Below are 27217 nucleotides of genomic sequence, written 5' to 3'. Positions count from 1 at the left end.
GGGGGAAAAGCACTGTTTGCTCTTGGGGCAGGACAGGAGATAGACTCGGTGTGGGAGTCGCCTAGCTGTTTTGACCTTAATCCCCATATCAGTGGAGCTCTTGGGAATACAATAGTATTGTCTGGACATGGACACCTAGCAAGCAACCACTCAAACAGGTATGGACATCCCTGCCTCTCAGCAGGGAAGCTGAGCAGCATTTCCCCACCTGGAGAACAAAGGACTAGAGTGGTGTGAGGTGGGGATTGAGCATGGGCACTGGGAAGCAATAGGGGCAAACCTGGGTATCTGACAAAGGAAATCAGATGGACAAGAGAGATGGAGCTTGCACACTGGAGTTCACTACTGCTTGGCTGGGCTCTGGGCTGACCAGGATGGTCTATGTTTTAACCTTCACTCCTCTACGCTAGCCTAAGGACTTCCTGTGCTGTGTTCCAGGTGACTAATAAACCCTACTGTTTTGATAATGTTGTGTGACTGTCACTGCAAACACTTGGAGAGGTGCATCAATCCCTAAAAACTATACAAGTCTCCATCATGGGTCTGTCTCAATTGGACTCACTGACTGGAGCTCACGATGTGAAGCACCAGTGCTTCAGGTCCAGAAGTCCAGTTTAAGGAGGTGGTGAAGCCACGTGGCTTACCTTGGAGGAAGAGTGAGATTCCTAGTGAGTCTGGCACACTGAAGGGGTTCCTCCTACTAACTGTTCCAAATCTGGGGCCATAGCACTGATCCTGTGGATCTGTGATAGCAGGGAAACAGCCCTTAGTGAGGAGTTTTAATCTGACTAATTTATGGACCTTTGAAAAACACACTATGCACATGCATAGCCTTTTAACAGAGACAACTGCCTGATGTCCAGCAGGAAGCCAGGCTGTGCCTGGTGATAACTTAGCTGCATGTTAAAATATTATTGGCAGTTTGATCATTGTGTGGGAACGGTCCTTCCATACAATTTTCACTGTAAAGAGCAAATTGGTTGGAGAAGACTTGCCTCGTTCAGGCCCTAAATCCGGCAGAGCAGGTAAGCATATTGATTTCAATGGTAGAAATACTTCACTGGTAGTTAATACCTGTAAAGCCCTTTGAAGATTACAAGTGATCTGAAGGTTCTAACTACTGTATCTTAAAAGTTGATTTTGCAATACTGTTGGTTTAAATATTAGAAAGTAAATGGGGGATTGGAACAGAGAAACCTTCTAAAGAGTGAAAATAAATGTTATGCTAAAGAATGTGTTTCTGCTGTAATATATTGGGAGTAAGTCCAGTTATCTGAGATCTCTGCTGTTCAATATATTCATAAACGATCTGGAAAAGTCGGTGAAGTTGGTGAACAGAGAGGTGGCAACATTTGCAGACAATACAAAATTACTCAAGATAGTTACATCCAAAGTTGACTGCAAAGAGTTACAAAGGAATCTCACTAAACTGGATAACTCGGCAAGAAAATGGCAGATGAAATTCAATGTTGATAAGTGAAAAATACTGCAAATGGTAAAAAAAATAATCCCAACTATACACACAATATGATGGGGTGTAAATTAGCTGTTACCACACAAGAAAGAGATCTTGGAGTCATTGTGGATAGTTCTCTGAAAATATCTGCTTAATGTGCAGCTATCAGAATGTTAGGAACCATTAGGAAAAGGATAGATAATAAAACAGAAAATATCATAATGCCACTATATAAATCCATGGTACGCACACACCTGAATACTGCATACAATTCTAGTCACCCCATCCCAAAAAATGATATATTAGAATTGGAAAAGATACAGAGAAGGGCAACGAAAATTATTAGGAATATGGAACAGCTTCCATATGAGGAGAGATTAAAAGGATTGGAACTGTTCAGCTTAGAAAAGAGACAACTAAGGAGGGATATGACTGAGGTCTATAAAATCATGAATGATGTGGAGAAAGAAAATAAGGAAGGGTTATTTATCCCTTCACAAAACACTAGAACTAGGGGTCACCTGGTTAAATTAATAGGCAGCAGGTTTAAAACAAACATAAGGAAGTACTTCTTCACACACCGCAGTCAACTTGTGGAACTCATTGCCATGGGATGTTGTGAAAGCTAAAAGTATAACTAGGTTAAAAAAAGAAATAGATCAGTTCACAGAGGATAGGTCCAACAATGGCTGCTAGCCAAGATGGTCAGGGACGCAGCCCCATGCTCTGGCTGTCCCTAAACCTCCAACTTCCAGAAACAGGGATGGCAGGGGGATCACTCAAAATTCGCCAGCTCTATTCATTCCCTCTGAAGCATCTGGCACTGGCCACTCTCAAAGACAGGAAACTGGACCGCTGGTCTGACCCAGTATGGACATTCTGATGTTCCTGCCAAACAGAACACCAGTAAAATAATTCACTCAATTTTACAAGATACTGCAGATATCACTGCATCTGCCACCCTCTGAAGTGTGTTGGTGCCATCTGAAAGCACTTACCTTCCTAGCTCTTCCCCAATTTCATAAATGTCTTCCACCTTCTGTTGTTTGAACACAGCCATCCCTGGACTCCTCATTGATGCACCTAGATAATGTGACTGGAACACAAAATAAAAAAGATGGTAAATGTATTCTTCTGTTTAAAAGTAGAACAAGCTCAACCGTGCTAAACAAATAATCATTAAAAAACACACTTCAAAGTGATCATTGTGAACCTGTTCCTGCTCATTGTGGCCAAAATTACCATCAGCTGATGGCTGTTCTGTGGACTTACGTGAAATAAATTTGGTGGTCTCAGTGCAGCTGCCAGGACCTCATCCTGGGAGGTGCTGAGTGCCCTCTGCAACTAATGGATTCCGGCAGCATTAAGCACCATGCAGAATCAGGCTCATGGGTCCTCACTCAACAAGGTGCTTAAGCATACGCTTAACTTAAAGTATGAATATAGGCCTCCGGACTTAAATGGGACTAGTCACATGCGTAAAGTTCAGCGCGCACTGAACTGCTTTGCTAGATCAGGGACCCACTAAGCAACCACATCACGGGAAAAACCACCCTCGCAATGAGCACTGATGGCCTCCACATGGGCAGTCTCATCAAAGAGGCTCAGGACAGAATGAGCCGGGAGACAGAAATTCCTTTTTCCTGCTTGAGTTGGTCAGTGTTGAAGCTCATTGGTGGGACAGCATGGGCGAGCATGCACTAGTGCTGTGTAATCAATAGAGGGATTTGGTCTCCAGGGCCTTCAGTCTAGCACCTTTCAGACATGAATAATTTCAAACGGGGAAAAAGCAACAAAGGGCAGCTCAGTGGTTATGTACCTATAGCTCTAGATAGCCGTGAGACACATTCAGGTTAATTGCCGAGGCCTGCTCCTTTCCCGGATAGCAGGGTCTGAGAGATCTGCAGAGGCAGGACCCAACACTGGTGGGTTCCAGGATCGGAAGTGCCTCACACTGCTGTGTACTGATTGCCTCTGGTTATTTTAGGAGCAGGACTTTGAAGGGTGTCTCGCCCATGGAAAGCTATGGTACTATAAATCACAGGGCCGTGACAGGGTGGTAAGCAAGTGAAGTAAGCGGCTGAGTGGTCTAGGGGTTCAGTCCTTACTTTTTCTGCTAGCGGTATTGGGTTCAAATCCCAGGGATGCTCCGGTGGTGGGGAATTCCATTTTAGCCTGGTCAGGATGCCCTATGAATTCTATTTTTTTAAAATATCCCCCCAAAAGCTGCTCCCTCGACTAGATCACAGTGTTGCTTTTCATTCCTGTCCACTCGGTTAGGAGCCTACTACTTCCCTAAGGGAAGGACAAGATCATGGACTCTGTTCCTTAGGGCACATTCCCACAGTAAAGACTGCTAAATTTTAACATGGGAGCATGCTGAGCAGCTTACAATATGGTTTGGTCTTTCCTATGTAGACAGAATCGCACAGTTATACTCAGGTCATGGACCCATGCTACAGCCACTATGCAGTCCAATATTTTTAAGAATGTTTGCACATCCCTTACAAATATTTGTAATGTTACAGTAAAAATTTAACTACCCCAAACTTATCTAACAGACTCTCTAATACACCCTTGAGTCAAAGGTATTCCAGGCACACTTGTCATTACCACAACTCTCAATTCAATTCTCATTTGCCCATGTGGATTAGCCCCAAAGGTTGCAAGCAATACATTAGGAGCGCCCAGTTCTGTATCTCTACAACTTTTATGAGCTATTTAAAGAGTGTCCTTTACCATACAATGTTTTTGCACACTGGAGAGCTAGAAGCATATCTTACAAGCACATCAAAACCTATTTTAATCCTGTAAAAATGTTTGCTCTAAATGCTGCAACAGGCATGGCTATTTAATGAGTAGACTTGTTATGCCTTTAGGTATTGTGTTAATAGCTTTGAAATACTGAAAAACTATTGAAAAGGACTCTGCCAAGTTGAAACTCATATTCTTTTAAAAGATCTCCCGATGTTCCCAACACATGCTCAAATCATAGCACGAAAGAGTTGTACCAATCTACCTGCCTTGCCACAGTTCACGCTGTTTGTTTGCTTTTGCCACTGCACGGAGTAGCTAATTTACTCTTGCTCTCTCTTTATTTCGGAGTGGGGGTGGGGGTGGTAAATTGTCAGTAAACACTTGGGAAACAAATACTGCAGATTAACAGGATTCCTTTACAAATATACTGTTTCTATTTAAACTAAGAAAGAAAATCATGGAAACACTCCCCCCACCGCTATGTCCAGCTTTCTAAAAGCCTGTTTTAACAAAGCTTATATATTAGGCCCACAATGACTTCTCAGTGCCCCTAGTCTCAAGAGGAAAGATTCCTGTTCGAGTGTCGCATCAACCTTAACCTGAAAAGTGAACTATGACTATCATTTGCACTCTCCTAAAACCTTATCAGTAAATGAAGGGATGAAATAAGATTAGGAGTCCCTTTTTTAAAAGTCCAACTCAGCTGATCATGGCAGAGGGAGGAAGAGAACCAGGATCTGGTGCCCTCCTCTGCTATTCCAGTCCTTCCATAACCATCTAATACTTTCGAATAGCTGTCACCAGACGCTACATTTAACATCTTTGTTATGCATGCTTTTGTGCAATTCTATTTTCTAAGCATTTTGAGATCCAGATGAATTTTGTGATCATTCATTTTCCTCTGCTTTCTGTTTCAATAGTATACTATAAGCACTCCAACTGATTATGACTGCCCTGTTATATTCCCATGCCAAATGTCCGTTATCCATTCATGCTTTAGTGAACGCTCATTGCCTTTCCTTGATTCCCAAGTTTGAGATGCTGAAATGTAGCTCATTTGTCCCCTAAATCCTACTTTGACCCTTTCCTAAATAATGATGAGTTCTGTGACACTGTCAAATAGCGACCCAAGGGAAACAACAGAAACCCCAACATTTAAGATATTTAAAACTAGAATGGATAATGCACTAGAAAAATATACCGTAGGGAACAATTCTGTGCTGCTGACAAAGGTGGACTAGATGAGCTAAAAGGACTTCTATCTCTGATCCCCCCTCTCTATCTCCATTCACCTTCAGAGATCTTGTTAAGGATATCCCTTGTTGATTATCTTTGCTACATTTTGAGCATTCTGAGAGGAACAGTAATCTAGCTGAATCTGCTATTTTGTTCATTGTTTACTATTTTGTTTTCTCCTCCCCAAATAAAATCCCACTACAGAGATAAAAACCTCTCTCCCTTACCTGGCAATAAACAGCTCACTAGCAGCTTTGCCCAAACCAGTGCATCTCTCAGGCAATTCTTTCACTTCCTCAAAAAAAGTTCTAAGATCAGCTCTGCTCAGAATTTGGGGCAACAAGTTTGCTACCTTGTGTTGGATATCTTAAAACAAGCACGTAAAGCATGCAGTGCATTACATCTGCTGCCCATTCAACGAAAATAGTGGATATTCTTTTATTTACAGACATTCAGGAGGGATTTTCAGAAGTGCTCAGTGCTGACCTAACTTGGCCCATCCTGACTTTAATAGGAGCAGAATAAGGGCAACTGAGGACTTTTGAAAATCCAAGCCTGATATGGTTTGATTTTTCAGGAAAAATTTCTCGGTGCATACAGCACTAGACAATTAATGACATGGCATTCCTGGGAAGAGGCTCATCTATTACAGCTCTAGACACCACTGAGACTTGTCAAAATAATGTAATTCCCTTAGGCCACTGGTTCACAAACTGGGGGTCGGAACCCCTCAGGGGGTGATGACGTGGTTATGTGGGGGTCACGAGCTGTGAGCCCCTAGCCAGGCATGCGGCTATAAGCCTCCCTGCTTCCTCCCGGCGGAGGAACCCGCGGGGAAGGAGCAGTGACACACAGATACTGCTTAACTCCTCCCCCCAATGTTCCTCCACACACCCCTAAGGCACTATGGGGGGGGGGGGGGAAGTGAGGAGCAACACCAGGGCTCCCTGCATCCAGGTCACTTTCCCCACCTGGGCAGTGCTGTGAGGAGAGCAACAGGAGCTGCTGCTCTCCCCTTACGTGGCCCAGGTGGGGAAAGTGACCTGAATGCAGGGAGCCCTGAAGCTGCTTCTCACTGCTCCCCTGGGGTGCAGCATTCGAGAGGGGAGCAAGCAGCAACACCAGCCGCACCATGCATGCAGGTCACTTTCCCCGTGTGGATGCAGAAGGGCGTTGCAAGGGTTGGGGCAAAGAGGGCACAGTGCAGGGGTTAGGGGTGAAGGAGGAGTGGGGAACCTTCAGTGTCCAGAGGTGAAGGGGGGGCGGGGAACCCAACGGGGGTACTCACAGGGGCCAGGGAGGTTGCATTCAGAGGCTTGCTGTACGAAAGGGGGGTCACGAATACAAAAAGTTTGAGAACCACTGCCTCAGGCTGACTGCTCTCTTTATCACCATTCAAGATTTATGCCTAAAAACATCACTGCAAACATCCCTAAAAGAATACCATCACCCTTAAAGAGATACTGGACTGCCAGGTACAGGGATAAGTTGAAAATATTGCCCTAAGAACACAGAACCTGTCCAATACTGGAGACACCTCTGAGGAAACAGTTAGGTCCTGTTTGATTGACCGTTTACTTATCTTCCCTGAGGTTATCAAGGGGAAGTTTTATTCCACTTGAACACGTCACAGTGGTAGCCACATATAGAAAACCCACACTCCCTATTTAGAACTTGCTGGTTTCTAAAGCTTTACAATTTGCTCAACTTTTTCCGAAGTGACTAAAGAAACCAGCTTCTCTGTTAATCTTTGAAGCACATCTTTCTTCCAGGTCAAGCCAGCACGCCTTCCCACATGTATCATATACTATAGTAGCATCCAAATGTCTCAGTCAGGACTGGAGCCCCATTTTACACACTGCCCCAAAGAGTTTACAACCTCCAGTCATATCTTTGATATGTTGGCATTCCCTATTCTATCACTACAGCCTATTATATAAAATCTGCCATTCCCTGTTACTTCAGCAGATAGTCCTCACTGGCTCTCACCCAACAGTAATTGTAGTAGAAGCCTAAAATAAATCACACAGTTGAGGAACCAAATTGCCTGTCATTAGCAAATATGGAGGGACAGAGGATGAGCTAGCATAAGATGATCTTCATGCTGTTAAAATTCCTTTGGAATAAAATATTCCATTCACGAGTGTTAGTTACTGTTTATAAACAGAGAACTATTTCCAGACATTCTGTGATAATGCTAGGAAATTAGGAAGATCTCTTCCATGCTCAGAGACTAGACTATGCCATTTTTGTTATGATGCACTTGCAGGTTTGGAACACAATCAAATCAAAGAAGAGGTGAGAACCTTAATTCTTTTTTAATCAGGTAGTGATTTCCTTAGGTCAATTAGTGAAACTAAGTCAGTTGAATCAGAGTTGGGCACTCAGATTTGGTTGATTTAAACACCCAGGCATACACAGTATGATGGAAAAGCAGAAATAATTGTATTTCTGCCAATTTATTTTTATTCCAATATTTCTCAGACACTTTTACACAAAAATATTCATGATGTGCTAGGCTATGATCATTTTATTCATTTTGGGTTAATCCAAAGCATATTTAAAAATTGATGGGAGTCTATTGACTCCCAATGGGTTTTGGATCAGGGTAACTTTTAAACTAAGATTCAATTACTGATGTTTGAAAGGATTTTATTGGGAGAAAAGAAGTTACCCAGATACCTCTACAGCACATAAAGTGCAGCAGTGACCTCAGCAGAGGACATAGCTTTCTTCATTCTTCTACGCTGGTTTTGTTGGACAGCGTGCATAAGTGCATTCTCTTTCAGATTTTCTTTTCTGTGCAAGTAGCACTGTGTGTCCTGCTGTTTAGGTAAATATGTGAACTAAAATAAATTCCAGGAACACTTTAAAAATAGATTTTAATCCGCAGATTAATCTCTATTCAGCAGCATAAATAAATTCTTCACAGGAAATATATCTTCTTCACATTCAAACTGATATTTTGAAATAAACATAAAATTTCATTTAGACTTCAAATGTCATTAACTTCCCATTTTTTAAAACTCCAAAATTAGAATTTTAACTTTTTGAGTGTTTGGTGTTCACTTGCTCTCCACCCCCATTTACTTTTCCTCCTTTTTTCCACTGGAAAAAATAGGAAGACAGTAACAGTGAGAGAAAATGGGGGGAAACTATTTAATTAAGACAGTAAAAAGGTGTGAAAAAGTAGCTTTTCTCCCCTTTGAGTGTTTTCTAACTTTTGCAAGTCAAAGATGTTTTCCCACGAATAATCTAGTTTTCAACAAACGCCTATTTTTCTATTAAAACTTTTTGGGCAACTTTTTCAGCCAACTCTGCTACTTACTATCCAGATATCTCTGAATGGCACAAACATTCCAGGCCTGCCAGAAATTCAATTTAACCACCAAGTCTTGTTTTAGAATCACCACTGTTGCTGCCTCTAGCTCTCAAGGGACTCCCCTTTCCAAAGTTACTCTGTGATAGCTCTCTGGTGGCTGACCATAGACTTGCAGTTCCAACCCCTTCGCAATGAGGGGCTATCAAGTCGCCTCTGCTGCTAATTATGGGTCAACACAGAGACAAACTAATTGTCTGGAGTGCCATTTTAACTGATCCTAAGGCATTTGGATGATGCTACAATGATGAGTGTGGGTATAAATGCCAAGACAGACAGACAGCAGGGAAAAGCTCTAGACTTGGTACATTAAGGATCTTGGAATGGAAAAGGATGGCACTGCAGCCCACAGCTATCTATTCCTGAACTGGCTGCCTTCAAGCCTTTCATTATCACAAGTGATAAACATCACAGGATTTTGATTATGTATTAAATTTTTCTACCCTGAAGTCAAACAAAATCTGGCTTGCAAACTCTATGAGCTTTGGGCGATGAGTGGATGAGGCCAAACGAAGCCTGGACCCACCAGCGTTTCAGAACTCAATCCTCTGGAAAAGTGTCAGAGCACCTCAGACAAGTTCTTCACTCGTGTGCCCATGTAACCCACTGGTGAGTGTGCATTACAGACCCCCTCTGTGACCAGTCTGATAATAATAGGAACCTCTTAAAACCCCAAGCTAGCTTGCTTTGGATCTTCATCTCTGAAGGTCCCCAGTTCAATCCCTGATATATAAACCAAGATGGCAGCCATCACACCCCTAGATGGGGTAAATTCATTCCTTTGGTCTTAATCTTCCTCTAAAGCAAGACAGCCCGGGCTGTCCAGTTAACTGTGCACTGTGCTGCGTCCTGATATTCTGTTTCTTACTCACTGTCCCATCTGGGCCCAGATACCAAGAATCCTACAATGACTACCCTGTTTGTACGGAAAAAAAGACTGAAGGGATCCACCTCACATTCCTAGTAATAAACAAACAAGGCTGAAGATACAAGTAGAATTTGTGAAAAGGTCTCAAAGAGTGGATGTGTGCACGAGGTCACCACCACCCAACGGGTTAGAAACAAAGCCAATGTATTAAACCAGCCTAGAGTACAACACACTTAAACACAATTCTACAACACACACCCCCACTAGCCCATCAGCCTACGCTAAAAACCAGTCTAGCTGGAACGACGTTTACTTATGGGTCCTTAACTCTGTTTGAAGTCCAACGTAGATGAGGCCTACTAACAAGAATGTCATCAACCTTTACAGAAGTGCTCTCTTCACAGTGGCTGCTGAAAGGAAAATTAAAGAGCGAAAAACCTCTAAATTGAGAAAAAGCGAACGGAGACAGACAGAGAAAAATATTAGGGGCATAGGTGAAGGGGGCAAAGGCCAGAACAAGAAGGATTTTAGTAGGAACTATTGCCTCTAGCTTTGGAAATCTCCATAACGCTCTTTCTGAGACTGCATGGGTTACCGAAACATCTTTTTCTTTTTTTTTTTTTGCTAGCCCTTTGAACGATCACGCTGCAGATCCGTTTGTCACCCACTGCCATATGCTGGAGTCACAGCATGTTGGCACGGTAGGTGGTATTCTAAGTAAGTCTGACACGCTGAGATGATTGGGATGATGCCTTAGCCCAGTGGTTCTCAGCCTGCAGTCAAATCAGCACACAGCAGTGGCCCATGTGACGTCCTCAGCCCCAGGGCCATACAGGTAGTATAGATCCATCCTGTGGATGGGGCCCACATGACACAGAGAGCTGCATCTGTGGCCCACCATGGTAAACGGGTTGAGAACCACTGCCTCAGCCAAGTCCTGTGTCAGGGAAACCTCTCGATTTGGTAACTAGCAGGGCCATCAATGGCAGACAGGTGACAGGTGCGGTGATACTCCACTTCCAGCCGGGCCTTTGTGAACGCCAGGACAACAGCCCGCGCCCTTCCTCCCCGGGCTGTGTCAGGTACCGGCCCTTCGGGCGAGCACCACACGCAGCCTGGCATCTTAGACCCGGCGCCCCCCGCACCATCAGCAGCCACCGCTCCCGTGTGCTCCCCGCTAACGCCACACGCCGCAGCCGGTACCAGCGGACAGACCGCGGCACCCCCCGCACCGGGTCCGGCATCACCTCACACCGCCTCACCTCACACCGCCCGTCACCGCCCGTCACCCCCAGCGCTGCGGGGCTGCCGCCGCGCTCAGCCCTGCCGCACCTGCGGGGCGCGCACCGCGGAGAAAGCTCAGCAGGTGCCGGGCCGGGCCAGGCCGCCCCCCGCCCGGGGAGCCGCTCCGAGGAGACCCGGGAGCCAGCCCGCGCCAAGCGCACCCGGCAGACAGCGCCGCGCCTCCCGCAGGCACCGGCCGGAGAGCGCCGGGCAGCGGCCGGGGCAGGGTCCGGGGCCGGCGGTGGCTCCCCGCTGGGCAGAGCTCGGCCGGGCCCGGGGCCGCCGCGAGGCGGGCACCACTCACCGGGGGGAAGCGCAGCGTCCAGGCGCGGGTGCCGCTGGCTGCTGTCCGCGCGCGCCGCTCCTCAGCCCGGCCGGCGGCAGCGGGGAGGAGCAGCTCGCGGGCCGGCGTCTGTCAGGTGGCGGCAGCGGGCTACCGGCCGGGCCGGCGGGACGGAGCGCGGCGGGCGCCCCCTGCCGGACGGCGGCAGCCTGCGCGCGGTGCGGCGGGCAGCCCGCGAGCCCTGCCCCAGGAAGCCCAGGTGGAGGCTGAGGAAAGGGCGGTGGCGTGGGACCCTGCTGTGTACCATGGAAATGGGGCCTCTGAGCTTGTCGGTGCCTGGTGAAGAGAGCAGCGGTGGGGCCACATTCCAGGTTAGCCAGGACCCCCACCCCTCGTCGTGCTGGGGGGTGAGGGGCGTTGGGCCGTGGTGAAGGGGGTCGTGGTGCCCCTCAGGGCCTTTGCTGTAGGGTTTTTTCCCCTGGTGGTCAAGGGTCAGGGTGAGCTGGTGGCCCCGTGCACCTGACCCACCTGCAGATGGGACAAGCCCGGCCCGGGGCAGAGGGGACGTTAAAGGATGGCACCAGGCTCGGGGCAGTCAAGGGTTTGTTTAAACAGCTCAATTAATGTTAAAAGAACCTTGTTTGTGAGTTCCTGACAATTAGCAGAGGCAGAAATTAAAGTATTCCTTCTCCCCCCCTACTGAGCCAGCTTTATGAATGTCTGTGTCGCAGATGAGAGAGAGAAGGTGGGTGAGGTAATATCTTTTATTAGACCAACTTCTGTTAGTGAGACAAGTTGTGGAGCCACACATCGATAGCTCACTATGCAGGGTAAGGATTTTCTCTCTATGCCTGGTGCAGCACAGAGGACGCTGGTGCTTAACAAATAGCAAAATGAGAATGCAGCTAATAAAACTGCTCTTTAATGTTGTAAACGTGTGTGTTTAGAATTGCCTGAAAATTCACCAACCTAGGCAAACATGCCCCAGCACTCCAGATTACTATCTGCTGTTCCTGGAATGTATTTCAGCATACCTACAATGTGTCGTTTCACCCATCGAAACATATGGATTGCTTTAGAACTACAAAATGTTTGTTCAGGATGCATTGGTATATAGTGTAGAAGTTGTCTGGTGTTTGATAGAAACAAACTGTAATGAGTGTGAAGCATACCTGTAGGGAAAAACAGAGACAAATGATGACCCCATCAGCGCAGTACTTTTGATCAAAATGCAATGGTTTATGATACATTCATTCAGAATACTAAATTACTGGAATCTAGTCTCCATTGAGGAATATGTCCATATCACTTGTGAATATGAAGCTGCATTAGTGACATCACACACCCTTTTTAAAAAGTGTCCTTTTGTGTGACTATATTACAAGTATCCCACTTTCAGTACTGCTGATTCCATGCATTCAAAAATCATGATCCATGCCCTGCACAAAACCATGAGATATTTCAAAATCATGATTTTTAAACCAATAATACATTTTAGGTTCTTTTTATTTGCTTTTTAGTTGTTGAGTATTTAGGGTTAATGTTTTTAAGCTTCTCTCTTCAACCATGAGGGCCAGAAACATTTTTTAACATGAAAGCTGAGATTCTCATATACTCACACGACTCCAGCTGCTGGGGCTTTAAGAAAAACACCAAATATCCTGAGACTTGGGATAAAATTGTAAGAGTTGGCAACTCTGTCATTTATGATTTTTAGGTCACCTTAACCCAGGCACAAATTCTACAGCTCTCACCCTTGTTAATGGGAAATCTCATGAGCTTCATTTCTTTATCAAAAGAAAAAAGTTTCCCCAGCCAAGTGGATGAGGGATAGTTCAGAGCTGTCTTTATTGAATACTTTGAACAATCATAATTAAATTGATGCAATCAATGTGCTCTGGGCCAGAATCCTTTTAATAGCCTTGAGCTCTAAATGATCTAACTACCCTGGGTACTTATTCTATATAGGTTCTTACACTGCACTCATAACTAGAATGTCTGAGCACTCAGTCTTTAATGTAATGTAGCTATCCTCACAATATGGCTATGAGGAGGGAAGGGTTCTACTGTTGTGACATAACACAGTATAATCCATACTAACAAGCAACTGTGTCATCTCTGCCCTGCAACCTTGGGTGCCTTACAATGCCTTGCTGAAGTAGTTCCCACTTGAGCTGCTCACAAACTGCCTTCCAGCACGTAAGCCACACCCTGAGTGTTTGTATAACTGCAGCCTGTCAGCCATACTTGGGTTACACTCTGGTTCTCATCAGTCTCGATTATATCACAAGGTGACCCCAACAAACCCCCAGTCTTAGATTTTCCCCAGAAATGTATGTCCTGTACTTCCCAGCCCTTGCCTGGACAATACAAATTATATTAAGTCCATCATTTCTTTAAAAAGAATAATATGCACACAATTTATCACTCCAAATGAAGTTTCCCAGAAACTTCAATTTAAACACATTGGATTAGACAAAACAATAAAATGAGTTAACTACAAAGAGATAGAATTTAAGTGAGTACCAGTAACAAGGCATAAAAGTCAGAAATGGTTATAAGAAAAATAAAGATAATACATTTACTAATACCTAACTTAACAAACTATATCAGATTCAAGCAAAGTTTCTCACCACATATTTTCAGCAGTCTTACTTACCCAAACCCTATAGGTCAGGACTCATTCTCCCAGAGTCCAATGAAGACTTCCTTCATTGCTTCAGGTGCAGTGAATTCAATGGGCAAAGAAGGGGGGAGTGCATGGGGGGTGTTTGTCCCTCCTTTTTATAGTTTCAGTCCCACTCTTGAAAAACATTTCCAGCTGGGTACCAGGAGACAAAAAAAATCTATGTGGAAGGATGTTCCCTGCTGTTTTTTTTTGTCACCTGTTTGAGCTTTTTTTGTTTCCCTTCTTGCTTGATGACTCTGTTTACTGAAAATTAAGCAGAGCATACATTCCTTTGTTTAGGACAAACTTGTTTACCAACTTCTGTTTGGGCAAGGCTGTGGGATTTGGAACATGTGTTAATAACACCATACAGGGGTATCTTATAACTTCACAGACAAGGTTGCCACACATTTTATCAGGACAACACTGACCAGCAAATTATAAGTTTTCAAATGATACCTTACACAGCCTACTTTATACAAAAATTATTACAATAGTGTGTAGGGTGTGAATACAGAGGTACATTCTGTGACAATTATCCTCATTTTATAGATGGAGAATTGAGGCAAGAGAGAGACTAGGGCCAAGATCCTCAAAGTTATTTAGGCTCCTAACTTCCACTGATTTCAATGAAGTTTCAGTCTAAATAGCTTTGAGGATCTGGGTCTCAGTGACTGCCCATGGTCTCAAAGACAGAGCAGGGAATTGCCTCTAGATGTCTCAAGTCTTAAGATAGTGCCCTAACCCCTGGGGCAGGTGGTTCACTAAGACCCTCACCCTGTAATCACATTCTTGTCACCAGTGAAGAGATCCAGGGTAGTCAGTGCAGCTCCATATGGACAGAAGACCCCATCCCTACAGATTGGATTGCTGGACTGAGGTCTTAATCCATGCAGCATCACTGAACTACAGACACTTCTGGGTTGGAGGGCACTAGACAACCAGCACACAGGACACTCTGCCAGGCTGACCACATGCCTTATTTTAAGGGGTGTCCTTTATTTGTGCCTACCATTCCATATTTCATATCAAGTACATAAAAGGCACATTTGTCCCACCTTTCAATGGTAATCAGCCCAACAATCATACTCTGTGGTACAAATTATTATTTTGTGCCACAAATAAAACATGAGGCCATGTCTCTGAAAAATAAACTTTGTCTTCTGTTGTTTACTTAGATGTGCTCTGTTTCCTTGGTGGTCAACCTAAGATGTATTGTAATAGGGAGAGCAGACATTTTAGCCAAGGATACTTGGGCAAAGGCTTGCTCTGATGAAAAGCATCATGGGTCAGCAATAGATATCTGACATGGCTGCAAAGGACTCGTCCGTGCCATGTGAGGCAAGCTTTTTGGGAAGACAGGAGGAGGGCGGGCAGTGGGTTTTTGTGTTTTTGAGTCAGCGCAATCCTGTCAGGATGTTATCATTGACACAATGTGATAGCATTGCATTCTCCCATTCTGATGCAGCAGCATGTCATGTCTTCATAAGGTATGAAAGAAATTGACAACTCTGCTAGGCTTCCAGCACTGGGACATGACCACAGAAATCTGGGCTGTTTTGGGAATATTTCAAGATGAAGAGAGCTGCCTTCCTCTGCTGTATGGGATTCTTTGTGCTTTCCTCTCATGGAAACATGAAGGAAAAAGTAGGCTCCAGAGGATGCATTCTTCAGTAGGGAGGCTCATCCCTTCTATTAGATTTTATTTAAAATCTAATTGATTTATTGATCTGTGTATTTTAAAATCCTATTTTACACAAGCAAATTGCCAATTGTTTTAAGAAACTATCAGTTAGAGAAGATAGAATGAAACCCAAATATCCTTTGAATTTTGCTGGGTTGCCGTGGGCACATAGTTCAAAGTGCTGATCTTGCCTTCAAAATGCACACGCACTTATGAGCTACTGCAATGAGATGTTTTTGCCACATTGCTTTCTGAACTGCCCTAAGGTGTTCCCGCTGTGGTAGCCATTAGCAGTTTTGAAAAATCATTGCTGTGTGCTCTCCATTATTTTAAATTCTCTTTTAAACCTGCACACCCAGGCTTTTTTCCTTCTCTGTTTGGCAGACACTGATAGTGATAAATATTGTTTCATCTGCTAAAATTCCTTCTTTGTAGCTTAACATCCAGCTCCGGAAGACATTAATAATACATATACATCATCTGTAATTAACAAGCTGGGAACTGAACATCAATGCCAGTTTGGCTTCATTTCCAATTGTATACATATCAGTTTTAGACAGAAACTTGCTGTAGCTTTGTTGTGACACGGGGCATACTGACTTCTCTCTCTCCAAGCATTGGGCTTATCCCCATTCAAGAATTTTTAGGATCAGATATGATGAATTTCAAAATCATTTTACTCTGTCACGTTATTGAACTGGAGCAAGCCTAAAGGCAGTGCTCTGCATTGCTGTTCAAAAGACTTGGCATCATTCCTGGTCCAAGTCTCTCTCCTTCCTCCAACTCAGCAGAATTCAACTGTGACCCCTTCTAGCTGACTAGGGAGTGGTGTTCATGGCCTTTGAGTGAGTTCCACCCAGTTCTCCCAATCCAAAAGGAAAGTGGCTGCATCAAATGAGATTGGAAAGGGCAAAGATGGAGGGGGAGGAAATGGGAGGGATTCTCAAGCTCCAACAAGCCTCTGGAGGAATCCAGATTTCTTTAACAAGGAAATTCTACAGGCTCTCTCTCCAACCTCAGTGCGGAGTTTGTGATCTGATAGAATTAAACACCCTTATGACAAAAGTCACATTAGTTACCAGAGGAATAAAGAAACTCCTGAAAAACTTTTGCCTTTTGTTTGGACCTGGCTGGAAGGGAAGGTGATAAAATAACATGCCTTGTACTAGAGTTCCAGAGGGGTAGCTGTGTTTGTCTGTATACAGCAAAAACAATGAGAGTTCTGTAGCACTTTAAAGACTAACAAATTTAATTTCAGCAGGCATAAACTTTCGTGGGCTTCAGCCCACTTTCTCAGATGCAGTTGGTAGAAATAATACAGCAAATATTGTCAACATATACAAGAGGCAACATATACATATCCAACAATGGGGTAGGTGGATGAAGGCCGGGTACTTGAGGCCTAATGACAACCACTGAGTAGGAGGTGAGAATGGGTGATCAGAGCAAATTATTTCTTGTAATGAGATAGCCATTCCAAATCCCTGTTTAAACTCAGTTTGAATGTGTCAAGTTTGCAGATAATTTCTAATTCAGCAGTTTCTCTTTGAAGTCTGTTTTTGAAGTTTTTTTTTAGAAGTAGAACAACTTTCAGGTCAGAGACAGAGTGTCCTGGGAGATTGAAGTGTTCTCCGACTGGTTTATGGATGTTATTTTTTATGTCTGATTTGTGTCCATTTATCCTTTTGCGAAGTGATAGTCCAGTTTGGCTAATGTACATGGCAGAGGGGCATTGCTGGCGCATGATGGCATATATAACATTAGTGGATGTGCAGGTGAATGAGCCCCTTATGGTGTGATTGATGTAGTTAGAACCAGTGATGCTGTCACTAGAGTCGATTTGTGGGCAGAGCTGGCAACGGGGTTTGTTGCAGGGATAGGTTCCTGGATTGGACTTCTTGTAGGGTGTATGGTTTCTGGTGAGTATTTGCTTCAGGTTGGGGGACTGTCTGTAAACCAGGATGGCTGCCCACTGTCTGAGCCTCGTACTGGCACTCAAAACTGCAATGGCTTTTCAAATCTGGATGACCCTTTCCTATCCACTACATTACACTGAATGATTTCATTTATATCAGTTTAACCTCTGAGGCTTGGTCTAGTTGGCATCTACAGCCTACATTACAAGCTGGGGTTGACTGGCTCTAACCAGATCTTTTCCACCTCTAACCTCTACACTTTAATCCAAAGCAATAATTAGAAAAGATCAGGGATCAGAATAAAAAGGATCCCCCCCCTGCCTTCCTTGGCGGGCACAGTGAGAGCTCCTGTTCCTATTTCAGTCAATTTTGACCACTGCAAAAGGTGCATCTCTGTGCAGCACATTGTACCAATCTTCATTTAAAAGAACACTGTGCAACAATGGCCGTAGATCTCTCCTGCTGAAAATGGATCCTGTGCAGCCCCTATGGTGCACTGGGGTTGTAAAAAACAATACAGGTCCTATAGCAATAGAAAAAATTGCCCTTCTATCATTTATATAAACCCATCAGAGGCTCATGAAGCCTTTTATTGATATTGGCAAACTGCTTTAAGATCCAGAGATGCCTCTGTATAACATAGCATTATTATTACAACTCTCTAATGTGTCATGGCAGTTATGGATCCTGTGAAAACGACTTAATTGTAGAGATTGTGTTTCAATTGCTGAGAGAGGCCATGTGAATGCAAGACAGTAGGACAGGAAAGAACTGTGCAATTTATGATGTTGAATGGATCTCAAAAGAGGAGGTGCGTTACTGGTACTAAGCCGCATCATAAATCATTGAGGTTTGGAGGTCAGCATTATTCTCTCTTCACTGGCTCTGCTCTGTCACACACATTCCTTATCTCATCTCATTTAGGAAGTGACAGAGAAGGAAGCACATATCCTACATTCCTAAAGGAGAGTTCAAGCTTGATCTGGACTCACCAAGAAAGCACCATCTGCACTTATACAATGTGTGTCACTTATAGAATATTGACAGAGCCTTTAGCTATTGCTTCAAGTGTCATTTCTCCCCATCCCCCCTATTTGAAGCTGTTATAAAGGATTATGTTGCAGCTGTTATACATTTTACACACACACACCCCGTGTTAAAAGATTATTTTTATGGTTGCAAAGTCAAGCACTCCAAAGTTAGGAAATGCCAGAACAAAGGTTGCCTGTGCAATCTCATTTCAGTCCTCTTGTGCATATATATGATGATATAGCCTTTAATGACATGACCGCATACTATCTTTTCCACAGACCTGTGCAAGGAAAAGTCCTGCTCAGCCACACTTCAGCTGGAGCATACTCAGTGTGGATAGAATTTTAGGGAATTAAGATGCAAAGCTCTAGCAAGTCTTTACTGAGGCTTATAGCTTGATCAAATTTGGGCTGATTTTCACTGAGACAACAAAAGGCACACCTCTGCCACAGAGGCCAGTCCACAGCCAAATTTAAAGTCCCTGCACTGAAGCAGGGGAGTACTAGAGCTTTTCAAAAAATAGGTCACCAGAAATTTTTAACATGGGTAAAACAATGCATTGTTCCTCAGTCTTGTTCTCAGAAATAGCTGAACTGTTTTGCCTGAAATTATTTATAAAGACAGCCTGAGGCAAACACCCACCATGGAAAATTTCAGCCCAAAAGGTTTAGAGACTGGCAAAGTTATAAGCTACTGAAAACAGTGTCTTAAAACGGTGGGCAACATTAAAAGTAGGAGATGCTAGCAGCCCTGCCTGTGATAATTGGGTATAATTTTTCAGAAGTATAGCTCCTTCCCATGATGATGAAATAACACTTCAGTAGTTTGCTTTAGGATTTTTTTTAACCTTTAATCTTTCTGCTTCCCTGGGAAAAGTATTCAAGGTCCAGTATGTCCTTTGTTTGCACTATCTGAGTGAAATAAAGACTTCCGGTACTGGAGACCTCACTATAATTAATATCATCACAGAATTGTTTTAATCTTTTTATTTTAATGAAAGCCTAGTTTGATAGCCCACCCAACCCTAAGGGGTGGGATTTTCTAAAGCACTTAGTATTACTCTAACTCTGCTCCCACTGAAGTCAAGTGGGAGCAGAGTTAGAACAATGCTAAATGCTTTAGATTAGAAAACCCCACCCTAAGGGAGAAATCCTGGTAAATTAAATTGGTATAAGAAAGTCCCCAGTGGACTTCACAGTGTCTTCTGCTCTTCTCCAGTTAGAAGTGACTTCTCTTTCACTCAAGACTCTAGGGCAGATCCTCAGGCTCACTATGGCTGGTTTGTGCCAATCCAGAGGTGCAAAGCAGCCACAGTGCTTTTTAATTGGCTCACCTTTAGTTTTAGATAAAAGTGCATAACAACAGTGGGAATATGGATACAATCATATAAAATAACTGCTATTAAAGATAGTTACTTGTCACATATGCCCCAAAACTAGTGCAATTTATATTTGCTTTGTCCATTTATTAGACATATTCGTAATAAGAGCTTTAATGCAAAGTATTTGCATAAGTAAACATGAGCCTCAAATTGCAGTTTTGTTTCTTTAACTGAACTGGCTAATTCAAAATTACACATGCTCATTTCACTTATTGTTTTACTGGCCTACATGGCTCCGTAAAGCACTGCAGTTCTTAAACAGTAGGGACCACTCTGGCTACCTATTACATCTAAAAAGACTCTCAATTTTCAACATGAAGGTTCAGGTGACACACTATACCAGGATGTTGTCTATTTTCAGAAGGCAGATCGTATCCTCCAGACTTTCTAAACGTAACATCCCCAAAATGCCATTGCCGCATTCATTAGCGCCCATGACACTAATGATCATCTGTGTACACTCTTCTGGTAAGTTTTTGGCTGAGGGTTTTTCCTAGCTGTTTTACTTCCTCTTCTTTCCAACGCTTTTAAACCAAGCTGTAAAGCCAATCACATTTTTTTCATAGAAAGATTTTGTCTGTACAATGCCTAGCACAATGGGATCTTAGCCTAACACAGGGCTAGTAGGTGCTGTTGCCATACAAATATTTAAAAAAACAAAAAATTCAGAAGAAGTTTGTCTTGAGTCAGGACATCACCTCTGTACACTTTACTGATGCACTTGAATGCCAGAGCTGGTTATTCCTTATCCCTGGAGATTACCATCTTCAGCATACAGGATAGAAGGTCCTTAGGCCACCTGCAGTCATGTTCAGTCTCAGTTGCTCTCTTTACCGCTTTGTGATTAGCACAGATTTCCCAGGTGAATCAGTTCCCACACTTCAAGACCCTGCTATGCTCTGACAAAGCTCACGTCCTATGAACAGTCAGTGATGTGTGCTATGATGTCACTATGAAATAAAGAGATCACGCTAGGCATAAACTGTAACCGGTATCATTACACTGTTGAAGGAAACAGCACTACCACAGGGTAACATTTTCAAAAGTGCCTGAGTGACTTTAGGCTCCTAAATCCAATTTTCAAAAGTGACGTGGGCATTTCAGAATTAAGTCTTATTGACTTTTAATGAGACTTAAAGACTCCTAATTCATTTTTGAAAAATGGATAACGGGACAGATTTCCCAAATGTATTTAGGCACCTAGTAGTATTTTCTAAAGCACCGAAGCAGATTAGGTACCTAACATACATTTCAATGGGAGTTAGGGCTAGATTTTCAAAGGTACTCAGGTATCTATAGGATTTTCAAAGCCCCCTACACAGGTTAGGTTCTTATCTTCCATTGAGATTATGGTAGTTAGGTGCCTGACCTGCTATGGGACATTTGAAAATCCCATAGACATTGTCCAAGTTCAAATCCAAATTTGCATGTTTGTTCCTCTACAGAAACTTTTCCACACCCCACTCCATCATGCACAAAAACCAGACTTTAAATATAGAACTTTTCAGTTCCAAAATAGCTTACCTTACAATCAACGTAAGAAACACAGAATGACTGCATTATTCAAAGAAAATTAGATTACTGCAGAATAAAGTTCTCTTCTTTCCTGTCTGCCCCCTGGATCAGACACATCCACTGTAGCCATGGTTGCAAAACAGTTCCAACTTCAGGTAGATGTTTTCTGAGCTCAGTCTCTGAAGACGAATTTTTCTGGGAAGCTTGAGCAAAAGCCCTTTAGCCATTTTAAAATTCAGGGAAAGTGAAAAGAGAAAAAAAAAATATCTAACCGCACTTATTGCAGACAGGCCAACAGAAAAAATAGCTCTTCAAGATGTTTTAAAAGCAGCAAACAGGGAAAAAATGGGCACAAACCCAATTCCATGCCCTTCTCACACACATACTTTGCAGGTCTAATATATTTTACAAGATTAATTTAAGGCTTTAGAGTGGTTTAAGATGCTTATGCCGCTTTAAAGCCTTCAATCAGTGCTTCAAAATGTAATTTGGGGAAGAAACTAAAAGCCTTGAATGTTGGTCAGGGACAGAAAATACTCATGCTGTCTTAAACACTGAGCTTATTATACCTCTACATGAATGCTCAGGCACGAAAATACACCTTTAATCTATAATGCAAGCATGTCTTTGACTGAGTAGTACCTATTACGCCTACAGGTGTATGTAAACATTAATTTAAACCCATCACACTGAATGTTTGAAGTCTATCTAGGGTTTAGACTTCAACCAAGAAGGTGACAAACCTCAACCTAATATTGATGTAGTTGGGGCAAACATTTACAGGAGTTAGGCTTTGATATCGCACCTCAGAGCGCGTACTCCATAGGGAAGGGATACAAAGGTTAGATAAAATGGATTAATAAAGTATTTAAAGGAACTATTCATTAAAGGAGCAAAAACAGGAGGTGGGTGGGTAGGGAGCCAACCCCCCTCCTTTATAGCCCCTTAAACTCTGATTCAAGGGAGGGATAGTGAGGTTCTAGCAGCTGGTTAGCTGGGTCCAGGATGGGTAAGGGGGAGGGCTGACAGAAGCCCCTGGATATCTATGAAAACAATAATAGAATTACTTTCACTGTACACTTATCAGCCGGATATTCCCAGACAGTTCAGAATAAAATTGTGGCCTAATTAAACCATATCCAGTGTCTCCTGTCCTCCTTCTGGCATAGCCGGACAACCTTCAAAATTTCAGCGAATGCCAGTTGTTTTGATTAATTCAGCCATGAGAAATTTCATTAGAGAGAATTCCTGTAATATGATTCTCACACTCTCATTCGCCTGTTCTGTTTGATTTCCTTTCCTTCATTCCAGAACAATTCCAATCAGACAATACTTGGTCCAGCCCCGAACAAAAGTTTTCCACTAAAACTCAAATTGATGATCTGACTTTTAAAGGAACCAGAGACTCAAATTTATTCCTCTTCCAGATGTTTTAATGGCTCCAGCACAACTGTCTATTTAAAAAAAAACCAAGCCAAATTATAATGCAAAGTAATAAATGGTTTATTTTTCTTTCAATCTTACAACAATCTTTAGCAACACAAGATCAGTTAAGTTTTGTGATTGAAAGGGATTTATACCATGCACCATTGGTTTTGTTTATGAAATATGGTACTTCAGGTTTTATTTAAACATCTGTACATAGCTCCAGAGTAGAAAAGTGACCAGTTTCATTTCTCAATAGTTCAACAGAACAAACAAGAATGGATTGTGAACATGACTTAGATTGTCAAATTCAAGAATTCTCTTACTCTAGCCATTTCAAACTACAAAACCCCTTATTGCTCAGACACCCTACCACGTGTAAATATACATACATATACAGGTACAGAAGAACCATGAAAAAGCAAATTCTTTCTACTTAACTACATATAAACTTTTACCTGGTAAAAGAAACTATCCAATAACACTTGATTATAATACTGTAGGTATAGGGGAACTGGTATACTGCGCAGTACTAATAATAGCTATGATGTATAGTGCACCATATTTCTCTGTATAATGTAACAGAATATGTAAAAAAAATTTTTTTTTTTTTTTTTTAGAACCATGCGTAATGGGTGAGAGAAAAATAGTTAATTTAGTGGTTTGGCTTACATAAACACACATAATGGGAGCCATGCATAACAAATATTTTGCACATATGTACATAACCTTGAAATTCTTTATTTTTAAAAGTCTGTAAAAGTGTTGTAGTGAAGAGACATGAAAGCATTTAACAAGATGTTGAACATACAAAAAAAGTTTGGTCATTGATTTTACGTTATCTTTATTATTTTCATTTAGGGGTTCGTTTCCAAATCAATGGCAGGGGTGCGCACCTATAAATCCTCATGCGCTGTTTTGAAAGTTTGCCCCTAAATCACTAAATGTTAACATTATTTGTTGACACAATCTAGCTTTTGCAGGTCGCCAGGTCACTCTGTATTTGTCTGGTGTCGCCTGGTGAAGATGCTGAATGTGTGTAACTTGCATGTTCATTTAAAAAGGTTTAGTGCTCTTGAAATCTGCCACAATGAGCAGCACACAAAATCCTTTATTTGCTCACAGAACAGGATGAACAATAGTAAAGCAAACTTCCCCTCCCCTACCTCCTACTATATGCTTCTCACTCCTGTTCTGTAGGAACTTCTAGGGATGAGTACAGTTCAGTCTTTATTGCCCAGTTAAATTTTTGGTTCTTTTGCCTAAGACACCAGCAAGAAGGCCAACTGGAGATGTAAGCACCAGGCTACTGGCAACCTGACTGAAGCCATTTCCCATATTGTAGCCAACAAAACAATCGGAACAAATGGTATCTGTGAGCATCCCACTTTTCATGCATCAGATTTTACACACTTGCAGTTCAAAACAGTAAACAGTCATTCAGTGTTACCATACAACCTTTATACCCCATTAATAACATTTTATACGAATTGCTGGAACACAAGAAATTAAATTCAACCATCAGCAACATCATTTCTTACAAGGAATGGACCTGCAACATTGCAAGTCAACTCTACTCCATACACTTGTCAGCTATGGGGAATTTCCTGAACAGTGGTTCAAAAGTGAACAGTTCTCTCTTCGTCACCTGAGGGCTTTTGTGCATTCAATTTGAAAATGTTTATAACGTCACAGAACGGTGTCTGAAATTAAGGCTCAAAATAGCAAGATCTCCACGAATGGTAGGCTAGTAAAATGTTCCAACCTAGTATTTTCAATGTTGCTATACTAAGGAAGAACTTAAACAAGTTTACAAATGGACGGATTTCATTTAACACTTGAAAATATTTTTTTTTTTTTTGTAAACAGAGAGACTTTACATTACAGATCTGGTTAGAGACCAGCTCCTCCAAGACACTGACAGCATACAATCAGAAAATTTAAAAAGTTGGTCTGTTTTGTATATTCAAATACTCATTGTAGTAGTAAGTGTAACAGAAATACAGAACATGCAATATGAAAAACTTGCCTAGTAAATTCAAGTATAAGGCAAGAGGCAGAAGTAAGAAATTTACTGCTTGTATCATGCATGTTAGAAAATGTTTTAAAACACAACTGAAATAATTCTGAAGATCATTCCAGATCCTCTAATAAGCATAAAGGCTTGTTGCCTATTTGAAATTGTATGTTTTGCTAACTTAAAAAAAAAAAAAAAAAAGACAACCTCCACCCCGCCCCAAAAAAACCACGTCTTCCAATATATATCTAACCAAGATTTTCAAGTTACATGAGATGCGTTGATCTTATTCTGTTTAGGCATAACACTGGACAATTTTTCTATAATGAATATTTGTTTAAAAGCAAAATATCTTTAACTAAGTTTCAGTTAAGCCAAGAGAAATAAAAGAAGTTGTGAAACAAGAGCCGAACAGCCATCATAAACACACAGTATTTATGAATAGGATTGAAACAGAAGAGTTCTATCCAATTCTAAATGAATATACTATTTAACAGCTGAATGGAAGGTTACTGCAGGCTGACACTTCAAACTGCTACTGCAATTTTCACTGCTTTATTGCCATAGAAACGAAAATACTTTTGAGAGAGACAGATACTTATTGACTTTTGTTTGAATTCTAGTTTTATGTTGCTCTTAGAAAGGTAATGTTTAGATCAAACAGACATTTTGATGATTGAAAAGCTTGGGAAAGAAGATTATAAACAGACAAACCAAATGAGAGCAAAGCAAGAAAAATCTATCAAGTCCTCTAATTATCCTTCTAACAGTGTACACCACAAAGTGAAACATTACAGTGGTACCCAACAAGATTTTCATAGTCATAATGCTAGAAACAATGCTAAGTGAATAACTAACTATCTGTTTCATGAGCTCTCTCATGGTTTACGCATACAGCAATCACAGCAGCATGTTTTTGAGACTGTGTTATATGGTTTATTTCCACAAAAAAAGGATTTTAACCAACTTCTTCACACACTCTGCGGCCGTTAGGTTTCTCTGATGCATTGCTAAACATTTGTTTTCCTTTCTCAGAATACTGTGACGTATACCATTGCAAAATATAGTTTATATTAATGAAAAAAAGTTGTTCACTTGGGTGCTTTTCTAAAATCCAAAAGATCAGCCTAGTTTAGACCCCAAAGAGGGAGAAGAACAGAACTTCATAAAAAACAAACATGTTTCAATGTAAGCAACAGAATATCTGCTACATGTCTGTGGGACTCCTGTGGTGAACTCCATCCTCCTTAACAGCTGCTTGTCATTTTTTGAGAAGTTGTGGCCAGAAGAAAAACAAAAAGATTAAATGACAGAACTGGATGGACATTTCCCTCTGTATTAAGGGGAATCTGATAATATAAAACAGCTGTTCAAAATAAATACAACTGTTATGTTTTGCACTGTAATTAAAGTACTCTGAAAGTTTAAATGAGTATTTGTTTTCTATTTTAAGTGTGTATACATACACACAATTTTCTTTTTAGCTATCCATTTTTATGCTGCCTTTAAAGAAACACAGCAACATGAAAGCTCTTACTGTATTCCATTCCATATCCTCTCAGCTGTAACACAAAGAATGGCTGATTTATTCATGACAATACTATGAAAGCTAGTTTTGTGTATCTGCCTGAAACTAAAAAATGATGTCCTTCCATGTTATGGGGCTGTGCTATAAAAATGTATAACTATGTTCAGTATAATGTACAAGTTCAGAAACAAGACAAAATGGTATATTAAAAGAGTGAGGGCTTTTCTATACTACGGCTTCACAGATGGGCACTGTGATGGGGCACTTTAGAAAAACAACTGGCAACTCAGCTGTTTAACTGATTGAAGAGATATTAATTTTAAGTGCTCTATACAGTTTCATGAACACAGGTGTAAACAGAACTGTTTGGCCCCCGATACAAAACAATATTTTGAAAGAAAGTGCTGAGGGGTTTGGAAAACTGTCCTGCATATTTCCAAAGCCACTATTTAACATTCAGTTTTAAAGGATTTATAAAATAGAAGTGTATTTGAAGTTAACCCACTCAATAAGCTTTGGTCACGATTCCAAAAAAGAGTGTAAGTCAATGAATTCTCTCAATTGTCTTCATCATCATCACTGATAAGGTCCCTTTTGTCTAGGCTGGTCTCCCGTTCGCGGAGGAAGTCCTCACGAATGGCTTCAAGTTCAGTTAGCTCCAAGCGCACTTTCTCCAGGTGGTAGGTCCTCCGGTTCCTGATCTGACGCAGCGGGAAAGGATTCAGATCGCCAAAAGCAATGTTGATCAGCTTCCTGAAAGATTAACTAGCATTAGACGATCACCTCTG

The 27217-nt window shown here is 42.0% G+C and overlaps 2 protein-coding genes across 7 annotated transcripts in view; both read right to left on the bottom strand.

Moving 5' to 3' along the window:
• The window catches only part of DAPK2 (death associated protein kinase 2), an 80915-nt gene extending 69538 nt beyond the window's left edge, over positions 1–11377 (bottom strand). For 4 of the 5 annotated variants that reach the window (XM_067534809.1, XM_067534808.1, XM_067534810.1 and 1 more), the window contains exons 1-2: positions 11285–11377; positions 2455–2552 (exon numbers count right to left, since the gene is read on the bottom strand). In XM_067534809.1, coding sequence (XP_067390910.1) covers positions 2455–2531 — 77 coding nt within the window. In that variant the 5' untranslated portion in view covers positions 2532–2552; positions 11285–11377. Of the gene's footprint in view, positions 1–2037; positions 2345–2454; positions 2553–11284 lie in introns of those variants that run through there. The other variant, XM_067534807.1, reaches the window with a different exon arrangement.
• Positions 11378–21558: 10181 nt separating this feature from the next.
• The window catches only part of TBC1D2B (TBC1 domain family member 2B), a 50094-nt gene continuing 44435 nt past the window's right edge, over positions 21559–27217 (bottom strand). The window contains exons 13-14 of one of the 2 annotated variants that reach the window (XR_010917413.1): positions 26935–27182; positions 21559–21676 (exon numbers count right to left, since the gene is read on the bottom strand). Coding sequence is in view for 1 of the 2 variants with exons in the window: in XM_067534831.1 (XP_067390932.1) it covers positions 26987–27182 (196 nt within the window). In the remaining variant the exon portion in view is untranslated. Of the gene's footprint in view, positions 21677–22938; positions 27183–27217 lie in introns of those variants that run through there. The other variant, XM_067534831.1, reaches the window with a different exon arrangement.

This window comes from Emydura macquarii, unplaced genomic scaffold (genome assembly GCF_026122565.2).
Source record: "Emydura macquarii macquarii isolate MOO-44397 ecotype Brisbane River unplaced genomic scaffold, CSIRO-AGI_Emac_v2 contig_3451, whole genome shotgun sequence".
NCBI classification, from domain to species: Eukaryota; Metazoa; Chordata; order Testudines; family Chelidae; genus Emydura; species Emydura macquarii.
Note: the sequence above shows the minus strand (reverse complement) of the source record. Positions and strands in the feature narration are given on the sequence as shown.